The 19080-nt window shown below is 49.9% G+C and overlaps 1 protein-coding gene across 1 annotated transcript in view; it reads right to left on the minus strand.

The window, feature by feature from the left end:
• Positions 1–1358: 1358 nt before the first annotated feature.
• The window catches only part of Tbxas1 (thromboxane A synthase 1), a 173135-nt gene continuing 155413 nt past the window's right edge, over positions 1359–19080 (minus strand). Inside the window, exons 10-13 of the mRNA XM_040728790.1 lie at positions 11433–11524; positions 3804–3941; positions 1985–2147; positions 1359–1591 (exon numbers count right to left, since the gene is read on the minus strand). Of these exons, the coding sequence (XP_040584724.1) occupies positions 1517–1591; positions 1985–2147; positions 3804–3941; positions 11433–11524 (468 nt within the window). The 3' untranslated portion in view covers positions 1359–1516. The remainder of the gene's footprint in view (positions 1592–1984; positions 2148–3803; positions 3942–11432; positions 11525–19080) is intronic.

Here is a 19080-nt window from a genome sequence, read left to right on the forward strand (position 1 = left end):
TAGGGTCTGCCCCAGAGCTGCAGACAGCGTGGTTTCCCTGAGTGCTCCGTGGCTCTATCACACCCTGACTGCTCCTAAAAGTGTGTCGTGTTTTGCTTGAGTTCTTGGTCCTGCTGTGGTAGTTTGGAGGGTGGGGCGGGCATTGTCTGGTCCTGTGAGTGCCGTAGAGGCCACTCTGCACTGGCAGTGCGTGGGAGGGCGTGGAGCCACAGGAGCAGTTGCCTGGTTGTGTGGGGTTGCGAGGAAAGGCTGTCCACGGATTCATCCACCTGCTGCGAACAGGGATCCCTGTTTTCAGACAGGACTGTTGGAATCACTGGACTTCCATCCCTTCTCGCAGTTGAGTCATCAGTTTCCTTCCCAGCCATGTTTACATCCTACTGTTCATGCCCAACACTAATAACACTTAGGCAGGAAACATGTTCACAAAATCTCCAGTTATATCCCAGCTAGCTCCCCACAGACCCTTCTAATCAGTTCCATCTACATGTTTTTGCCCTTCATCCAGACATCATTCTAACATGTTTCCTAAGATGCTCACCCCGCCTGTACCGGCCTTGGACTGTCCTTCAGCAGCTTCCTGCGTGTCTTGGTTGGGCCTCCTGCAGTGGCTAAGCGGTCAGAAACTGGGACGTAAGGGAGGCCTGTAGGTCTCCAAGAATGTTTGGCTTTCTCCAATGAGTCTGAACCCCTGGGCAAGCATCAAGAGAGCCAACAGTGTGCTCTTTAAAGAAAAAGATCCTTTAACCTGTGAAAATTTCCAGTAAATCTCTTCTGCCCTTACTAAGTCAAAGCATAATGAGGCTGAGTGACCATACACATTATTCTCTGAAACCCATTCATCATGAGAAGCTAAAAAAGCCCATGCCAGTGCCATCAGCACCTGTTCCAAGTGTCCCTGTACTGATACCTTGTTTATACTCTAACAAAGCTTGCCCGAAGGTTAGAGGGCGGAGCCAGCCACTAGTTAACCATAGAGGTCTGGAGGTCTGTACAGACAGACAGGAAGTGATAAGTTGGGAGGAGACAGGAACTCGATCTCTTTTTGGCTGGGAAGTTATCGAGGTAAGGTGTGGCTGTGGCTGCTCCTTCATCTCTCTGATCTTTCAGCATTTTCCCCTTTATCTGACTCTGAGCTATTTTTAAGACCTAGAATTCATGTAGAACTCATGCTACATGCCCCTGTTTCCCCTGCACCATCCCGAGGCCGGGACTTCCTTTGATGCCATACTCACATTTTAATCAAAATGACCTTTCTGTTTAACCTCAGTCCCAAGAAAACCATGTGTGGAACCCCACTGACAAAATGAAGCATGACAGACATTGAACATTCAGGAATTAGGACATAAATGACATGGTCGTGTGCAACGTACCCTTTTAATCACCCTAAGATGTCTATTTCTTTAAACAGTTTCATCTCCACAAGAGGCTTTTGTTTGAATCCTGGGTGCCCTCCAAACATTTGCAGATGTCGTCATCACAAGGTGTCTGTTTTCTTTTCCACTTGCCTTCTGTGTCAACGTGACACAATCTTGATGTAGACTCCGTTTTTGGGACTTAGGGCAGATTTGGATTCTAGCTGAAGTGGAGCCTGAAATAGAGTAAGTTAGAGTATTTGTCAGAGCCTAGCCTGAAGCACGGCTCGTGGAAATCGTTTTGTGGGCTGAGAGACGAGACCCCGGCTTCTGTAGGGAAAGCTGAGCGTCCCGAACCCTTTGGGGCAGCCGTGACAGCTTTATGTGCTGCTGTACCGGGGGGTGATGCTAATGAGGACACAATGAGCACAGCCTTCATCTGCCTCCCTCACGTGTGGGACGAGATGCAGGCTGCGGGCTTTCCTGTTGCTCTTATAATCTTTGATCGAGAGATGGGGCATCCCTCCCTCCCGAGGAGAGGGACCAACCCAACCCAAGCGGAGGCTGACCTACTCTGGGGCAGGGGAGCAGGGTGGCCCCCCCCCCCCCCCGGAACACCAGACCCTCACCTGAGTCTCAGAGCTGGCTTCAAAGCGGAACTTGTGTAGGACCTGGAGTAGTGTCAGCCTCACCAGCAGCAGCCCCAGCCGCACCCCGAGGCAGCTCCTGGGGCCAGCTCCGAAGGGCAGGTATGTGAAGGGTCTCTGCTGCAGCCGGGCCTCTGCTGTGAACCTATGGGTCAGGTGAAGGTTATGTAACGTCAGCCTGAGACACCTGCTCCTCTGGAGCAGCGGTTCTCGGCCTTCCTACGGCTGGGACCCTTTAATACAGTTCCTCATACTGTGGTGACCCCAACCGTAAACTCATTTCATTGCTACTTCACAAGTGTAACTTTGCTGCTGCTGTGAGTCGTAATGTAAACGTGTGATATAAAAGCCTCATTTCTGGCTGAGTGACCCCTTCATCTGGAATCCCCTCCATCAGTCCAGGACTGTCCTCAAGGTTCTGGGTAGCTGGTGGCCTGGGACCACCATGCTCTGGTCCCTCTTCTCAGCACTGTCCTGCCCAATCCCAGAAACTGCTCCATTCAATCAGGTGAGTGCACCCTAAACACCTCATTATCCATACATGTGTGTGTGCGTGCGTGCGTGCGTGCGTGCGTGTGTGTGTGCGTGCGTGTGTGTGTGTGTGTGTGTGTGTGTGTGTATGAAGCCAGAGATAATCCAGACTCCTAAGGCTTGACCAGCACACTCTGACCTGTCATGCCTCCCCTCCCCTCGGACCACAGAGCCTCTCATTTCTTCCTCAGCAAAGTTCCTAGGCACTTTGGCCGCATCCCAGGGGCCTTCCTGCTGCTACCTCCCCACCGCCCTGGCTTTGCTGGTCAGAATGTGGGACACTTGAGTCCTTGGGAGCCTCCAGATTTGGACTGAAGTTGGAATGGCTGGGCCTGCTTTTAGATCTCATCCCCAGCTCTGTGGAGGTGACAGTCACCAATCTGCAAATGGCCGGCTTGCTTCTTACCACCTCAGGCTGTCTTGCCACGAATGCTGTGAGCCCTCAGCTGCAGTTTCTGATTATGAACCTTCACCGTGTTTGCGGGACCTGCTGTGCTGTGGGTTGTTAGTTACCTGAGTCTCGCAGCCCATGGGCACGTTGTCGAGGTGGGCTGGGTTCAGATGGAGAACACAGTGACTCCTGACCAGCCTCCCCGGTGGGCCAGGAGGAGGAAAGTGACTCTGAAGGAGCAGGGTGTGAGGGCGCTTATACCCAGGTTTCTTATACCACATGGCCTAGAAACGAAGCCCGTAGCAGACCAGGTCCGTGTCCGAGCCCGTCAGATCTCTCTCACGGAGTTAGGGTTGCAGGCAGTTATGCTGATAGGAATGGACTGGATGGAAGCAATGTGTTCGCTGCTTTCTTGTGCACACACAGGATGTAACCCCGCAGGGTGGAGAGACGCTTCAGCGGTTAAGATCACGTACACTCTTGTAGAGGTCTCGGGTTTGGTTCCCAGTATGTATGTTGGGCAGCTCACACCTGACACTCCTCCGGACTCCATAGGTCCCCACATTCAGTGTGCACATGTTCACACACGCACCTCTCCCCACCCATAATTAGGAATGATCTCTTAAAAAAGTAAAACCAAAGCAAACAGAAACCAACCCTGCCTCCTGGGTCACGCTGATTCTTGTTTGCATCAGCGCCGCCATGCTAGATCTTTGGGTTCCATTTTTCCTTTGGAAATGGTACCTCACAGTCTGTCTGAGTTGCTGTGATCTTCATTTGAGGACGACTTTGCCCATAGCTGTTATCTCTATGGTAAAATTTCTATCCCATACACTCACATCCCTCAGGGACCCCTGTTTCTGGACAGTATTCACTCACCTTTCGGGGTCAAAGGTCTCAGGGTGTGGCCAGTGTTCTGGGTCATGGTGTAGGGCACCCACGGCTATCTCGAGCACTGTACCTGCGGGGATGAACTGTCCCCGTACCTCACAGTCCTGTGCTGCCTCCCGTGTGAATCTGTGGAAGACAGGCGGGAAAGCTTGCCAGTGTGCAGGTCGGGAGGGGCTTCAGGCATCCTGGGACCCAAGGTGGAATATGGAGCCAGGCTAGAGACAAGGGACCAAGCCCTCTAGCCAGGGTGAACCAGAGAGAAACCAAGGTTTTGTTCCATAACCCCATTCAGTCTCAAGGTCCTTGTGATGTGCAGGGCCTTTGGAGATAGTGCGTCATCCATGGGCTGAGCCCTGGGGAGTCCTCCATGTATCTGGGGATTTCGGAGGTGACTTCCGGGGGCTACATTCAGGCTAAGCTAAAGGTTTAGCTGTTGCCTCCTCTAATACCCATTTCCCTCTCCCTTCGTCCCCTCTCATTTGGTGGTGCAGCCGTATTGTCCGGCTTCTGTCCTCATCTCCCCATTCCAAGGATGAAAACATTGGGTGGCCCATCCTGCGGACCTGCAACCTACATCTTAGCCCTTATATGCCGTTGACTAATGGTGGGTCAGCCATTAATGGATAATCTTGGTTGCTAACTTGACTACATCTGGAGTTAACTAAAACTCAAGCAGCTGGGCACACTTGTGAGGGACTTTTCTTGGTTGGATTATTTGAGCTGGAGACCCACCCTGAATCTGGGCCGTACCTCCTGGTGGCAGTCCACATAAAAGGGCTTGGAAGAAGAAAAGCTTTTGCTTTTTGCCTGCTTGTCCCTAGTCGCATGGGCAAGGTAACCTATCCTGTTGATGAACCATTCCTTCACTGGTGTTAAAACCTGCTTCTTCAGGGTTCCAATGCAGATTGAAAAATCTTAAGCTAGGACTTCGCTGGGACTCCAGCACCAGACTGGGACTGCTGGGGCATCCATTCTCGTGGAGCGAACAACCCCAGATTCAGCCTTTCTCTCAGGAGACAGCCGTTGCTGGACCACTCGGACCACAGCCATAAGCTAAGCTAATAAGTTCCATATGTGTGTATTTGCATTCTGTCAACTGTTCTGTTGGAGAACCCTGAATAACACAGCTGTATCTCATGAAATAAAGCCGTGACTAGGAGAGGGCGGATCAGAAACCAGGAAGCCAGGAGCACTTTGGGAGGCACAGGCAGAGCTAGCTAGGGCCTAAGACCATGAGCAGGTGAGTGGAAGCAGTTCCTGCAGCGTGAGATGTTTGCCCACTCAGGCTGCGTGGTGAACGGAGCCAGGACCGAGACAGAGCCCAGTCTCTGAGCCGCCTTCACTGGCTTTCCACCATGAGCCTGTCTGATGATTCTTCCTGGCTCTGGGGTTGTAGGTCTTGTCTTACCACACAGTTTCTCACAGCAAACCGTGACTTAACGAACTCCATTTCTTACAACTTAACAAGCCCAAGCCTTGAGTTTTGCCTTATTGCCGTGGGTCAGGCATCTAATGTAAGAGCTGGCTGTACAATTCTACAGCCATATAATTCTACCCTTGGGACTGAGCACGGGGACTACCTGGATCAGGTACAGCTTCTTGACTCTTTTCAAGTTCTTGTCCAGTAAGGTAGGACTCAGAAGGAAAGCTACTGCTTCGTGTGTTAGCCAGGGTTCTCTAGAGTCTCAGAATTTGCAGAATGAACCTCTCTCTGGGAATTTATTGAAATGAGCAGGTGAGTGGAAGCCGTTCCTGCAGCGTGAGGTGTTTCCCTGCTCAGGCTGCAGGGTGTGTGGAGCCAGGGTGCAGATGGAAAGTCCAAAGAGCCCAGTACCGTTCAGTCCCACGAGGCTGGGTGTGTCTTCTGCACTGCAGGGATCCTGAAGAAGCAGACGCCAATGCCAGGGAAGGAATGGGTGTGCTGACAAGGCCAGGCCAAGCAGCAAAGAATGAATGAAGAAGCCTTTCTTCCATTGTCCTTATATTGGCTCCCAGCAGAAGGCGTGGCCCACATTAAAAGATCTGGATTAAGGGAGTGTGTCACCCTGCATCAAGATCCAGGTCAAAAGCCTGTGTCTTCCAGCCTCAAAATGTGGATCACACGTGTATCCCCCATTTCTGGATTGTAGTTCATTCTAGATATAGTCAAGTTGACAACACAATCATGTCTCCTTATGTCATGATTAGTTTCCAAATGAAAAACAATAACCAAGTCATAATAATGCCCAGATAGAATATCCCATGCACAATCACAAGTGCATTATATGTATGTAACCAGGTCATAATTATGCCTAACATGATATAACTATCTCTTGTATAATCACAAACACATTGTAAATTTAGAATAGTGGCATTGTCCCTTGGGGGACATCTTTCTAGTATCTCAAACTTACATATGATAACTATTGATGACACAAGTACTTCTGTTATATTTTGTTAAGAATGTGTTTGTATAGATATTTGTGTTTTCTTTCAATTTCTTTATCATATGTTGTAACATCAATTAAAACAGAAGCACTCATGTCAGTTATAATCCTCATTTCTGTGAGTGGTTGCACGGCCTTAGATGGTATTCATGACCACCTTCCTCCACTATCCATTCTCTATTTCCTCCCCCCTCTGCAAGCACCTCAGCAGGTCTTGGATCTTTCTGGAGGAGTGGCCCGTACCTCCATTCCTGAAGGGTCCTTTGTCATCCTGCCTGGGTTAGGCTGTTGTAGTTTCCCATTGACTTTAGTCACAGGGCTCAATGGCACCAAGAGACACCCTAAAGGATCTCCCGTACTCCAGACATAATCCTCACCTCCATTGAGGAGAGGCATTCTAGTTTCCCCATGGTCATCTTGGTATATCGCTCCTAACACTGCTATTCCTTTCCTAGCCTGTTGGTTTAAAGGTACTATGTTGGTGGATCAGGCATTCTGCAAGACCATGGATGGCAGTTTTCGCAGAAGCATTGCATGCAAAAAAGACAAATCTATAACCAGAATAAGAATAAGGACAAAGCGTTGTCCTTTCCATGGAGGAAGTGGTCCAGTGTAGTCAACCTGCCACCAGGTTGCTGGCTGGTCACCCCGAGGAATGGTGCCATGTCTGGGACTCAGTATTGGTCTTTGCTGTTGGAAGATCTGGCACTCAGCAGCAGCTGTAGCCAGGTCAGCCTTGGTGAGTGGAAGTCCAGGTTGTGAGCCCATGCATAACCACGATCTCTGCCCCCCGGGGCTATTTTGTTCATGGATCCATTGGGCAATGGCAGGAATGGGCGAGTGTCCACAGGAATGGGCCATCTTATCTACTTGATTATTGAATTCCTCCTCAGCTAAAGTCACCTTTTGGTGACCATTTACGTGGGACACAAGCGTCTTCACCTCCTTCACCCTTTTGGAGAGATCTATCCACACACTTCTTCCCCAGATGTCTTTCTCACTAATTTTTCAGCCATGTTCTTTCCAAGTCCCTGATCATCCAGCTAGTCCACTGGCTACGGCCCATGAATCATTGAACAATCACATCTGGCCATTTCTCCTTCCAAACAAACTAACACCTGTGTACTGCCCAGAGTTCTGCCCACTGTGAAGAGTTCCCTTCGCCAGTATCTTTCAGGGTTGTCCCAGAAAGGGGTTGTAATGCTGCAGCTTCCGCTTCCGGTGGTGCTGGTGTAACATACAGAACCATCGGGAAACCAGGCCCCAGTCCCCTCTTCACACTCCACGAGGCTATAGGTGCATGCTCAGCAGCAGAAGGTATTGTGACAGGAGTAGAAACCATAGCAGGCATTTTGGCGACTTCTTTATGTAACTTGCTTGTGCCTTTAGGACCTGCTTGGACCTGGTCTCACACATTGGATAACAGATTGCTGCTGTGCACATCCTACGTTATGACTTGGTGGGTCTGATAACACCCAGTTCATGATAGCTAATTCATGTTTTATGGCAACTTGGTGGCCCGTTGTCAAACATTCAGTTTCCACTAAAGTCTAAGAGCAGGCCAAAAACTGTCTTATCCCAGCTAGGAAGTGGTAGTATACACCTTTAATCCTAGGACTCAGGATTAAGAGGTAGACGGATCTCTCTGAGTCCAAGGTCATCCAGATCTACACAAGATTGATCCAATACTAAAGAGAAACAGCTCACACAAATTGGATCGCAGCACCTGGGACCACACGCCTTTAATCCCAGCACTAGAGGGGTATAAGAGATAGGAGCAGGGTCTTCAGTGGTCACTATGAGGCATTCATTCTCCAGCCACACTGGAGATAGGAGGACAATGAAGTCTCAGGATTCTCCAGTCATGCTGAGGAGAGGCTTCAGTTTGGGGTTTGGTGGAACCAGGACTGACTGTCATTCTGAGGTAGAGTAAGAGCTAGTGACCAGCTGCTTTGCTTTTCTGATCTTCAGCTTGAAGCTTTAATAAATCATAAATAATATATCACCACAGGGGCCTGCTAAAGGCTCCAAACAGCATCTATCTGCCACTGCATCCTCAAGTACCACAGAGTCTGTTGGATCATATGGCCCAAACGGTAGAAGCAGCCTGGACCTCTTGAAGAGCCTTCTGCTGTTACAGGCCCTGCTTGGTACATGGGGCAGAGCGACACACCCAGGCGAGGAATGTGCTGTGTCCAGAATCCAATCACTAAATGTGCCTCTTTCTTGGCAGTGGGAGCATCCAGTTCAATAACTTATCCTTCACCTTAGATAAATGTCTCCGCATGCCCCACACCATTGAAGTCCTAAGAGTTTCACTGACGTACAAGATCCTTGAATTTTGGTTGCATTTATTTCCCGTTCTCTGATATGCATATGTGTTACCAATTGAGTTCAAAACGGTTGCTACCTCCTGCTCAGGTGGTCCAATCAGCATAATGCCATCAATATGGTGCTACAGCGTGATGTTTTACAGAAGAGACAGATGATCAAGGTCCCTTATAGGCTATGACACAAGGCAGGAGAGTTAATGTATCCCTGAGGCTGACTGCTGGCCTTGCCAACTGACAGCCAATTGCTTCTGGTAGTCCTTATGGACAGGTACCAAGAAAAAGGCATTTATTAGCTGCATACCATGAACCAGGAAATGTATTAATCTGCTCAGGTAGAGGACACAGCATCTAGTAAGTGTTCCTCTGAATGGCTCCCATGTTTAAAGCCTGGTTCCCAATGCACTGTTCACAGTCGAGTCTTTGGGGGAAGTCATCCGACTTAATCAATTGGTGGAATTCATAATTTGGTGGGCATTATTGGGAAACAGTGGAAACTAGGGTTTGGGGCCAAACTAGAAGATGCAGGTTGGGGACCTGCTATAGAAGGATCTGTTTGTCCCCAGTTCCTTATTTCCCTTTTGTTCCTCTCCCTCTTCTCTCTCTCTCTCCCTCTGTCTTTTCTCTCTCCCTTTCCCTTTTTCTATCTCTCCCGCTCCTCCCGCTCCCTTTTCTTCTCCCCCTCTGTATTCTTCTTTTCTTTCTCTTTTCCATTTCTGCTCTTGGCTTTCACGAAGTGAGTAGTCTTTTACCACCATGCGCTTCATGCCACAGGCCTGAACACGATGGAGCATGGTAGCCTTGGATGAAGCCCCAGAAATCATGAGTCGGTGTAGTGATGGGCAACCGACTAACACAATGCCTAACCTACACTGGTCTCTCACAGTGTCACTGGGCAGGGCTGGAAGTCCATTTTCTTTGGCTCCTTCTATCTTTAAGGTTTGTTTTGTTTTTAAGTAGAAGCACATTACTTTTATAATTACTATAAATGTTTAAATAATCCTGGGTCTTGGGCACTGCTCAGTTGGTAAAGGGTGTGCCTTGCCAGCATGCACACCTGAGTTTGATAATGGGTGTGTGGTAGGCGTGTAATCCCACCCCTGGGAAAGCAGACGTGAGATCCCTGGGGAATCACTGGCCAGGAGTTAGCCGTATTGATGAACTTCAAGCCAGATAGAGACAATTTCTCAACGGTGAGGGATGGCCTCCCTGACGGTACCAGCTGTGATTGTCCAGTCTGCACACATGGCTTGCACACCTGCGCATGAGCAGCTCCCACGAACACACACATACACTGAAGACAATATGATGCTGGCAAGAGATAGACGTAAGCATCCCCAAATGCTTTAGAGGAAATAGTTATCAGACAAAGTGCGGTGGTATATTGCTCATAAAAAGAATTAAGAGCACTTGCCATGTGAAGAGAGAAGCCCAGAGCAGAATATACCAACCAAGATCATCTCCCAGACCAGGGCCAGGGCTCATGCTGTCCTATGCTAGACAGCCCAGGTACTAGATGCCCAAAACAATGCCTGCACCCATTAACTGTTTACAGTGGTCATTCGGAGGCTCTAGAACCTGTCCACATGTTGAAGTGTCTGTCCACCTGGGTTTTATTTTAGAGTCTGTTTATTTACTCTTTTATTGTGTTACCTAGATGCGATCTCAGGGGAGGATTTTTTTTTAATTTTTTGAGATCGGATCTTTGTGGGCTAGAGAGATGGCTCAGCCATTAAAGGCTAGGCTCACAATCAAAAATGTAAGATCTCTGTATGTAGCTCAAGTGGGCCTGCGAGTCATCATCTTCTGCCTCAGCTGCTCAAATGCTACCTAGGATTATAGGTGTGCCCCACCTTGTCTGGCCACGAGATGAATTCTTGATTAGGTTTAGATCTAAGAAACGATTTCTTCCCTTTAAAAAAAAAAAAGAGCCGGGCATTGGTGGCACACGCTTTTAATCCCAGCACTCGGGAGGCAGAGGCAGGCGGATCTCTGTGAGTTCGAGGCCAGCCTGGTCTACAGAGTGAGTTCCAGGACAGCCTCCAAAGCAATACAGAGAAACCTGTCTCGAAAAACCTATATATATGAGCTAAGGCCTCAATTATGCTGTCCTAGCTGCCTTGGAAGTCACAGAGTTGTATCTTCTGAGTGCTGGAATTAAAGGCATGCACCACAGCTGAAGTGATGTAATTTTGGCCAATTTACGTAATTTCTTCCTTCTGGGGAGATACAGTTGTTCAGCTCAGCCAGTTCCCTCTTTCCCAGGAATCTCAGCAGCTATGGGAAGACTCGACCCCCATTACCACCCATTCCCGGGACTTGGAGGTGGTCCTTAAAGTAGCCTCGTTCTCTTTTACTACTGAATGTTTAGTTTTGAGTTTCATTTGGAATTTGTACTTTGCAGTGCTAAGTCCATTGGGAGGAAAGCCGGATATAAATCATGAAGAAGAAAACAGGATTGGACATCAGGTCACTTGTGGCTTCTAAGAAAGCCATGGCAGGGCCATAGACTTGGGTCTTTTTGCCAGCATCAGAAGAGCAACAAGGAAGCCTTTGAATATATAGGTGGTGAATGAATGACGGCTGGATGAATGAATCAGTGGGCAGGGGTGATGGGAGACTCCATCGAAAGCTAAGGGGCCAAGGAGACAGGGTTGGGCCGAGTAGGGAAGGCTAGTGATGTTTGGTAAAGGTAGCTAACCTACAGGAGAATGAACCAGACTTTTCAGACTTGTGCCTGGTGCTCCAGGGGACACAGGGAAACCCAGGAACCCTTCAGGAATACATGCTATGACAGGTGGCCGCAGACTGAGGATCAGTAAAGGCCTCAAACAGTGATGTTCAAGGGGCCGTGGGCATACCTGAAAGCTGGTGGGTACATCCTCAGGGTTTCTGCGATCACCATGTCCAGATAGGGCAGGTCTTCCTGTAGGCTGCAGTACCCAGGGGCTGGCTGAGACAGGGAGAAAAGGGAGGTCGTGTTAGAAGGACTCAAGCTCTTGGTCTTTCTTCGTGAGCTCTTGCTCCAACTTCAGCAAACACTTCTGGGAAAGTCCCGCAAGATGGAAAGCAGATTCCATCCAGATGGCCTCTCGGTAGGTAGCCCCTCCCCCCATGCTCCGCTTGCTCCGTTTCATTAACAAAGATGACGAAGAGCAACCTGGGGACCTGGGGATCTCTGGGCGTAAAGTGGAGAGATGTGTGTGATGGTTGTGTTGTCCTCTTAACAGAAGGGAGAGTCATCTGGGAGATGGACTTGTAGTGTATATAATCTTGACAGGGTTAACTGAGGGGATAAGACCCACCCACTGTGGGTGACACCATTCCCTAGGCAGGGGATTCTGGCTGTGTATCCCGGGCAAGTGAGCCCGGGCACGCAGACATGCACTGCTCTCTTCTGACTGTGAACCCGTGGCCCTGGCTGCTGTGAGCTCCTGATGCGATGCCTTCTCCACCATGATGGGGCTGCAACCTGAAACTGTAAGCTAAAACAAACCATTTTCCCCTTAGGTTTTGTCAGTATTTTTATCACAGCACCAGGGAAAGCAGCGAAGGCAGACTCTAAAATAGTGACAGTCACATTTATTGGGAGCTGAGAGCAGGCTAAGTATGGGAAGCCCGCACACTTGTTTAATCCTCCCAGCAAACCAAGGTGGCAGCTGTTTCCTCTTTAAATGAGGAAGCCGAGGCTCAGAGTGGCTGTCACCTGCACAGTAATTGGTGTGGCACTAAAGCTAAGAGACACAGAGAGAGATAACAAAGAATAAGAGCTTGCAACAGTTAGCGAGGACGAACAGTTAACAAAATCCCCCAAAGCTATTATATAACAGCGAGGAAGAGACAGCTCAGACGAAAAGCTGTCAAAGGGTATGAAAAGGTAGAACCCAAGAGAAGGAGCAGGAGTCATGATGAAAAGAAAATGTGAAATAGTAATATTCTCACACATCAGGTTAGAAGTTGGAAGAGACTGGCTGAATTTTGGGAGTGCAGATGCCACGGTTCCTAACATCTGGTTAGGAGCAGGTACAGATTGGTGTGTGTACAGTCAGCAGGTTGTGAGAACCCCATGCGTGGGGGCGGGGTCTAACCCAAGCACTCCCAGCCTGCCACGGCACTCCCTGGGGAGGGGCGGGGATTTTTCCGCTTGGCGGGGGGTCACTGTCTGTCTGTGAGATGCTCCCACGGCTCATGTTTTGAAGGCTTGTTTCTTCAGATGGTGGCTTTATTTAGAGAGGTCAGGAGCCTATAGGAGGCGGGGCGGGGCTGCTTAATTAAGTAGGTAATTAGAGGCACGCCTTGAAGCGTTAGAACCCAGGTCCTGGTCTGTTTTCCCAGTCCTTACTATGAGCAAACCACAGCTCCTGCCACTCCACTGTGGGTGTCACCACCACGGTGACAGAGTGAACTCTCGGCAACAGTGAGTCAAAGTGGTCTTTTCCTTTGCTGCGTGTGGTTTCTGTCAGGGACCCTGTCATTGCAGCGAGGAAGGAAATGTAGTGGCTGACAGCCTCGCAGCGTTTGGTGAGTCACCCACAGCCATCCCAGCAGAATCCCTAATCTGGGGGAGTCTATCCTGCAGCTGTCACTCTCCACAGACCAGCCCCAGGTGGCTTCCCTCTACCTGGAGGAAAGAGGCTCACACAGCCAGGAGTGGCCACAAGGTCATACCGCTAGGTGGGGCACCGCTTGTCCCCCGTGAGCATACCGGAGCCACAGTGGTGTTCCCTGGGAAATTGCCATCACCGCAGAAAAGTTAGTGATGGGAGAGGAGTCAGGGTCAGGGCACCTGGAGTCTCGAAGTCCATAATAAATGATTTAGTTGATCTGTGATGGTTCAGCCCCTAAACCGAACACAGCTGGGGCGGCTGGGCCATCAAGAGTCAGGCTGCAGCACGTGTATGTCTGTGAATGTTCCTGTGTTCGGAAGGCAAGGGAGGTATGTGTACTTTCAATATAAAATGTCGACTGTCGCTTGATTTTTTTCCCCAGCCCTTTCCAACCTCTGCTTGGGGCACTGTTTCTGTCTGAGGCTCTTACTTGGCTTCGCACTACATCTCCACACTCAGCCGAGTGTGTGTGTGTATGTGTGTCTGCGTCTGCGTGGGCGCACGTGCGTACGCTCTGTGACGATGCTAATAGCTCCACTGTTAGGTTTGTGCTCTGAGGCAGAGCTGGATAGAACTGGGGTGGGTGTTCTAGAACTTGGATGGCCACTCCCTGGCCCCTGGGTTGCCTCCCCCAGATGAGTGCTCCGTTGCTGTCTCTGTCTTGTCTGCACACAGACACAGAGGGGGTGTGAATGGGGCTCACATATGTTGCAGCATTTTAGGGTGACCATGGCGGCCATCTTCGCTTCAAGCTGGAAGAGCATGGAATATGTGGTGGGGTTGGCCAAAGGGCGCAGAGATTCGAGGCTGCTGTGGGCTGTGGAAAGGGGAGACACCGGACCCAACTTTCCCACTCCCAGCCAGGTTTGGGACTCGGGCCCAGGGTGCCCGTGAAGGTCTGGACTCCCTCGGGGCAGCCTAGGCCTGAGGAGCTTGGGGTTCTGGGAACAATCTCTCTCCAGCTTCCTATCTCCGGGGGTTCTCTTTGTGTTTGTGTCCTCTGGCCACCGGGTTCACAGAACACGAGTTGTGTCATTTCAGTGGTCCTGCGTGTGACTCCATGGAGACCGGTGGAGGAATCCAGTAAATAATTGGAAATTGAGGTGTTTTCTCCTTTACTAAGAATAGCACTGAGTAGAGATGGAACGGCACCCTAACACATCCAGCAAGTGAGCACGGAGGAAAGGAAGCCGTGTTGCGCCTGCCTGGTTGGCACTTCCTCCTGCCTTTGAGTAAGGAGTCCCAAGTTTGCATTTTGCTTTAGGCCTCACAGACTGTATAGCTGGCTCTGCAGGATGTGGTTAGCTGGTCCAAGGGGACCAGTATAGAAATCTGGATTGGGGCAAAGGAGAAGGAGCCAGAGGTTGAGAGAGGGGACGTTGTGAGCTGTTGGTGGCCACCTTCTACTCCACGGATTAGTGAGCACGAAGCATGAAAGAAACCAATTGCATACGAAGAGAGAAGCAGGGGCGAAGGATGGAGACCTTTTCCGGTGCCCCGTATGGTTCCAGGTCCTGTCTGCTGCCTGTGGACAAAGTCAGTGGCGGTTTTAACCCTGCTATCTGGAACCGCAGGAGTCCTAACAAGTGAAAAAATGTGAAAGGAAGGAAGAAAGGGGGGATGGAAGAAGACAGGAGAGGAAGGGAGGGACATGGGGTTTACATCACCACGGTGCAGAGCTGTGTAGTATAGTGTAGTATAGAACTCTGTGTGTGTGTGTGTGTGTGTGTGTGTCTGTGAGAGAGAGAGGGGGGGGGATATCTAGGAGCTGTGTCTCTGATGGGTAAATGGCGCTGGTTCCCAGATAAACTTGTGTGGATTATAAACTGTCAGGATTTGTCAAACAAGGACAAGCCCACTAGGCAGGCTAAGCAACACCTCCATTATAAAGATGACACCTTCACTATAAAGCCGCCACCTCCGTTACAAAGCTAGCCCCTCCATCTGTTTGCCTCTGCAGGGCTTTTGCTGCCCCTAAGCTTTGACTCAAGCGTGTCTGTGAGCATCACCCCGGCCCAGTGTTATCGGTCTACTCTCTGGGGATTTGATGGTTTGTGGTGGGGTTTTCCAGAGCTGTCCTGGATCCTCATGCGCCCCCCACACAGGAAGAGTAGTCAACCGAGGCTAAGAGAAACTCACCAAACTCACCCTTCATCTAAGTTAAATCTAGGCCAGGCAACTGGACTCATCCCTATTTGTTCTGGCATCCCAGGGACACAAAGGTCCTGAGCTGAGCCGGCCAGCAGAGGGCAGCAAGTGTATGGCGAATGGGACTTGCTGGTTCCTGAAAGGACCTTAGAAATCATCGCCATCCGACCGCCTCTTCATGATAGAGGAGAAAAAGATGAGAGTCGGAGAGAGAGCCTGCCAGCCAGAGTCTTGCTGAGTGTGTTGAGCACGCCCATAGCCAACACTCTCACGGCGAACACCCCAGACTCTGCTGGGCTGGATGCCAGAGACCCAGGGAGACAAGGGAGCCACGCACCTAACAAATCACAACCCGGACTCAGTGGTGTAGAATAGGCTTGGCTGGGAGGGACAGAGAGCCCATTCGGCTTGAGAAGCCTTCCCTTTCTTCACCCAGGCCGTAAGCCCCATGCCAGGCACAGGAGAGGCACAGACACACAGCAGCTGCCCGTCCAGTCAAGGAGGGTCTAAGCAAGTGGATGAGGGCGGGATGGGAGAACGGAGGAGGCACACACACACACACACACACACACACACACACACACACACACACACACACACACACAGAGGAGACGCGCACACACACACATACGGAGGAGGCACGCACACACACATACATACGGAGGAGGCACACACACGCACACACACACACACACACAGAGGAGATGCGCACACACACACACATACAGAGGAGGCGCGCACACACACACACAGGTCCTTGGAAGAAAAGGCTAGAGGGTCATTCTATATGTTTAAAGTAGCAGTGGCATCTGTTGGCTGGGGAGAAGGCTCAGTGGGTAAAATACCTGCTGTACGAGCATGAGGACCTGAGTTCGGATCCCTGGCACCCACATAAAAACCAGGCACAGCAGCACTCTGTACCCCAACACTGGGGACAGAGACAGAGGATCCCAGGGCTCACTGACAAGCCGGTCTAGTGGACATGGCATGCTCTTAGTCTGATGAGAAGCCCTGTTTCAAAAAAGAAGCGGGGAGCTACCTAATGTCTGGCTTACACACGTGTAAACGTGAGTATGCAAATGTAGCACACACATGCACATATACACCACACACACACATGCGCACACACGTGCACACATGCACACACATGTCCGAATAGCCAGTGGGAGGGGCACGGAGCAACAGCAGCACTGAGCTCTCGCTGGCCCTCCACAGGCTCCAGTGAAACTTTGCTCCAGATTCTCAAAGTTGTTAATGTCCGTAGGAAGTGGGCAGCACTGGGTAGGAGGGTAGGGGGTAGTGAGGTGGGCTCTCCTCGGCCTGGAGGGCCAGGAAAACTGTGAGCTGAGTCGAATACTCTCTTACTTCAAGCCAGCAATGTGTCTCCAAGAGATAACGTTAAGAAGTCACCCTGATTCTGCAGTCTCTAGACTTAGAAGCAGAGTTGCTTCTAAGCAAGGACCCTGAAACCCACCTCTCTTCCATGAAGTAACCCCTTCTGTCCCTCTGTCCCTGGCCATTCCATGGAGAGCCACCATATTCCACAAGCGTAGGGCTTAGGCATGAACGGATCATCCAGTAGCTACGGCCTGGGCCCAGTTGTCAAGGCGCCACCAGCCAATCATCTTGACTGTCCCACCCCAAGTCACAGGAAGGGCAAATGGATGACGAAAATGGCAGGTTTCCGGAAATGGCAACAAAATGGTTGGCGCTTCTGTTGGGACACACCCAACAGAATAAGAGACATTCTGATAAGAGACATCCGTCCTCCACAAGGAGCGTTGGGAAGAAAGCGATTCCCAGGGCTCACCAAAGTCATTTCAGCTGAGATTTGTTTCATGAAATGGACTTCTGTGCCCTGAGAAAGGAGAACACTAAATATCAGGGAAAATGGAAATTAAGAATGCGAGTGAGACCTGCTGTGTTTAGAGTCTCACATTAGGCTTCCTTGATTTTCAGGAAGGATTTCATTTATGTTGGATCGTTACTAGGGTGTAAATTCAGTTTTATTTCTTGGATCTTTTTGGCCTCTTACTCTTTTACTTTCGACATTTATTTTATGTGTATGTTTTGCCTGCATGTATGTATGCGTTCTATGTATGTGCCTACTGCCCTAGGAGTTCAGAAAAAGGTGTCAGATCCCCTGGAACTGAAGGATGGTTGTGTGCTACCATGTGGGTACTGGGAATTGAACCCTGGTCCTCTACAATAGGTCTTCGGCAAGTGCGGATAACGGCTGAGCCATTTCGCTAGCTCCCTATGTTAAACTTCATTAAACACTTTTTGTTTTGTTTCCTTTTTTTTTTGAGAAAGGGTCCCTTGCTTTGTAGCCCTAGATGGCCATGAATTTGTGATCCTCCTGCCTCAGTTTCCCGAGTGCTGGGATTATAGGTATGTAACATCGAATCTAGGTTATTGATGTATCTTTTAAGTGGGAAATAGTGTTTCCCTGTCATAGTAGCCATACCATTCTAGATTTGTGTGTGTGTGTGTGTGTGTGTGTGTGTGTGTGTGTGTGTGTGTATGAATCGTGGTCTTTGAAAGCTGGACATACACTCACTTGCAGACCTACAAAAATCCACACACCAGGTGTGTGCGCAGATGTGACCTGGAGTGTAAATGGGAACAAGGACGGAAAAGTGGCTTTGATTTTTTTTCTTTCAGTTTTTTGAGACAGGGTTTCTCTGTGGCGCCTATCCTGGAACTCACTCTTGTAGACCGGGCTTGTCTAGAACTCACAGAGATCTAAATAGTAGCATTGATTAACAAAGATTTTTCCTCCTGGAGATTCAGAGACTTAATAGAGAAGTTAACGTTTTCTTGTTTTGTCAAAGCAACTAAAAGTGGCTGGCTCCACATTGTCCCTCCACAGCAGCATCACATGGCACTGACAGGGGACCCCACCCCACCCCCATGGCACTGACAGGGGACCCCACCCCACTGCTACCTCTGTGTCACACAGACAGAGCCCAGTGATGCCTCCTTTCTCTCTAGAAGCAGGGAATTAGAAATCTTTCAAGTGTAGGGACGGTGGGGGTGGGGCAGTGGGTGGGGTGGGGGTTGGGGTGTGGGGGGAGAAACACAGGCACCACAGATACAGGAAGAAAAAGGTTCCATGCACCCAGGTTCCCCAGGGAGCATAGGCCATAGCATGAAAGTTGTCTCTGGAAAATGTGATAACTTTAGCTTTGCCCTTTTGACCACAAACTCGGAAGCAAAGCCTTCCTTGAGGCACATGACCTGGGGTCTTGCTGCCTGTCTTAGGATCTCGATGCCTGCCCTGGGGTCTCGCTGGCTTCCTCACAAGCCAGGTCTCTGACTTCTCCCAACATTTCATCTCTGAGATTTCACAGGAGTTCAGTGGGTTCCTGTGAGCTGTTTCAGACTTTGAGTGGGAAGCCGCAAGGGCCTGGATGTGGTGTGCGTGCGTGCGTGCGTGCGTGCGTGTGTGTGTGCATGCGTGTGCGTGTATGTGTGTATGTATGTATGTTGTATACACAAGGGTGGGTGCATGCACACGCACGTGTGAGCGATCTTCTCTCAAGTTTCCTGGCTTACGTAGCAATGCTCCAAAAGTACTACAAGCTAGTTTTAGAGAATTTGGCAGCATTAGAGGCAGAAATACATTCATAGCTTAGAGGAAGCCACAAGGAGCGTGTACATGGCATCTATTTATATCCGCGTTAAAAAGAAAAGAGCCAGGATCCCTCTCACACAAACAAAGGGATTATTTTTCAGGTGTGCTTGGGCTCAG

Source organism: Mesocricetus auratus, unplaced genomic scaffold, assembly GCF_017639785.1.
Source record: "Mesocricetus auratus isolate SY011 unplaced genomic scaffold, BCM_Maur_2.0 Super-Scaffold_100019, whole genome shotgun sequence".
NCBI classification, from domain to species: domain Eukaryota; kingdom Metazoa; phylum Chordata; class Mammalia; order Rodentia; family Cricetidae; genus Mesocricetus; species Mesocricetus auratus.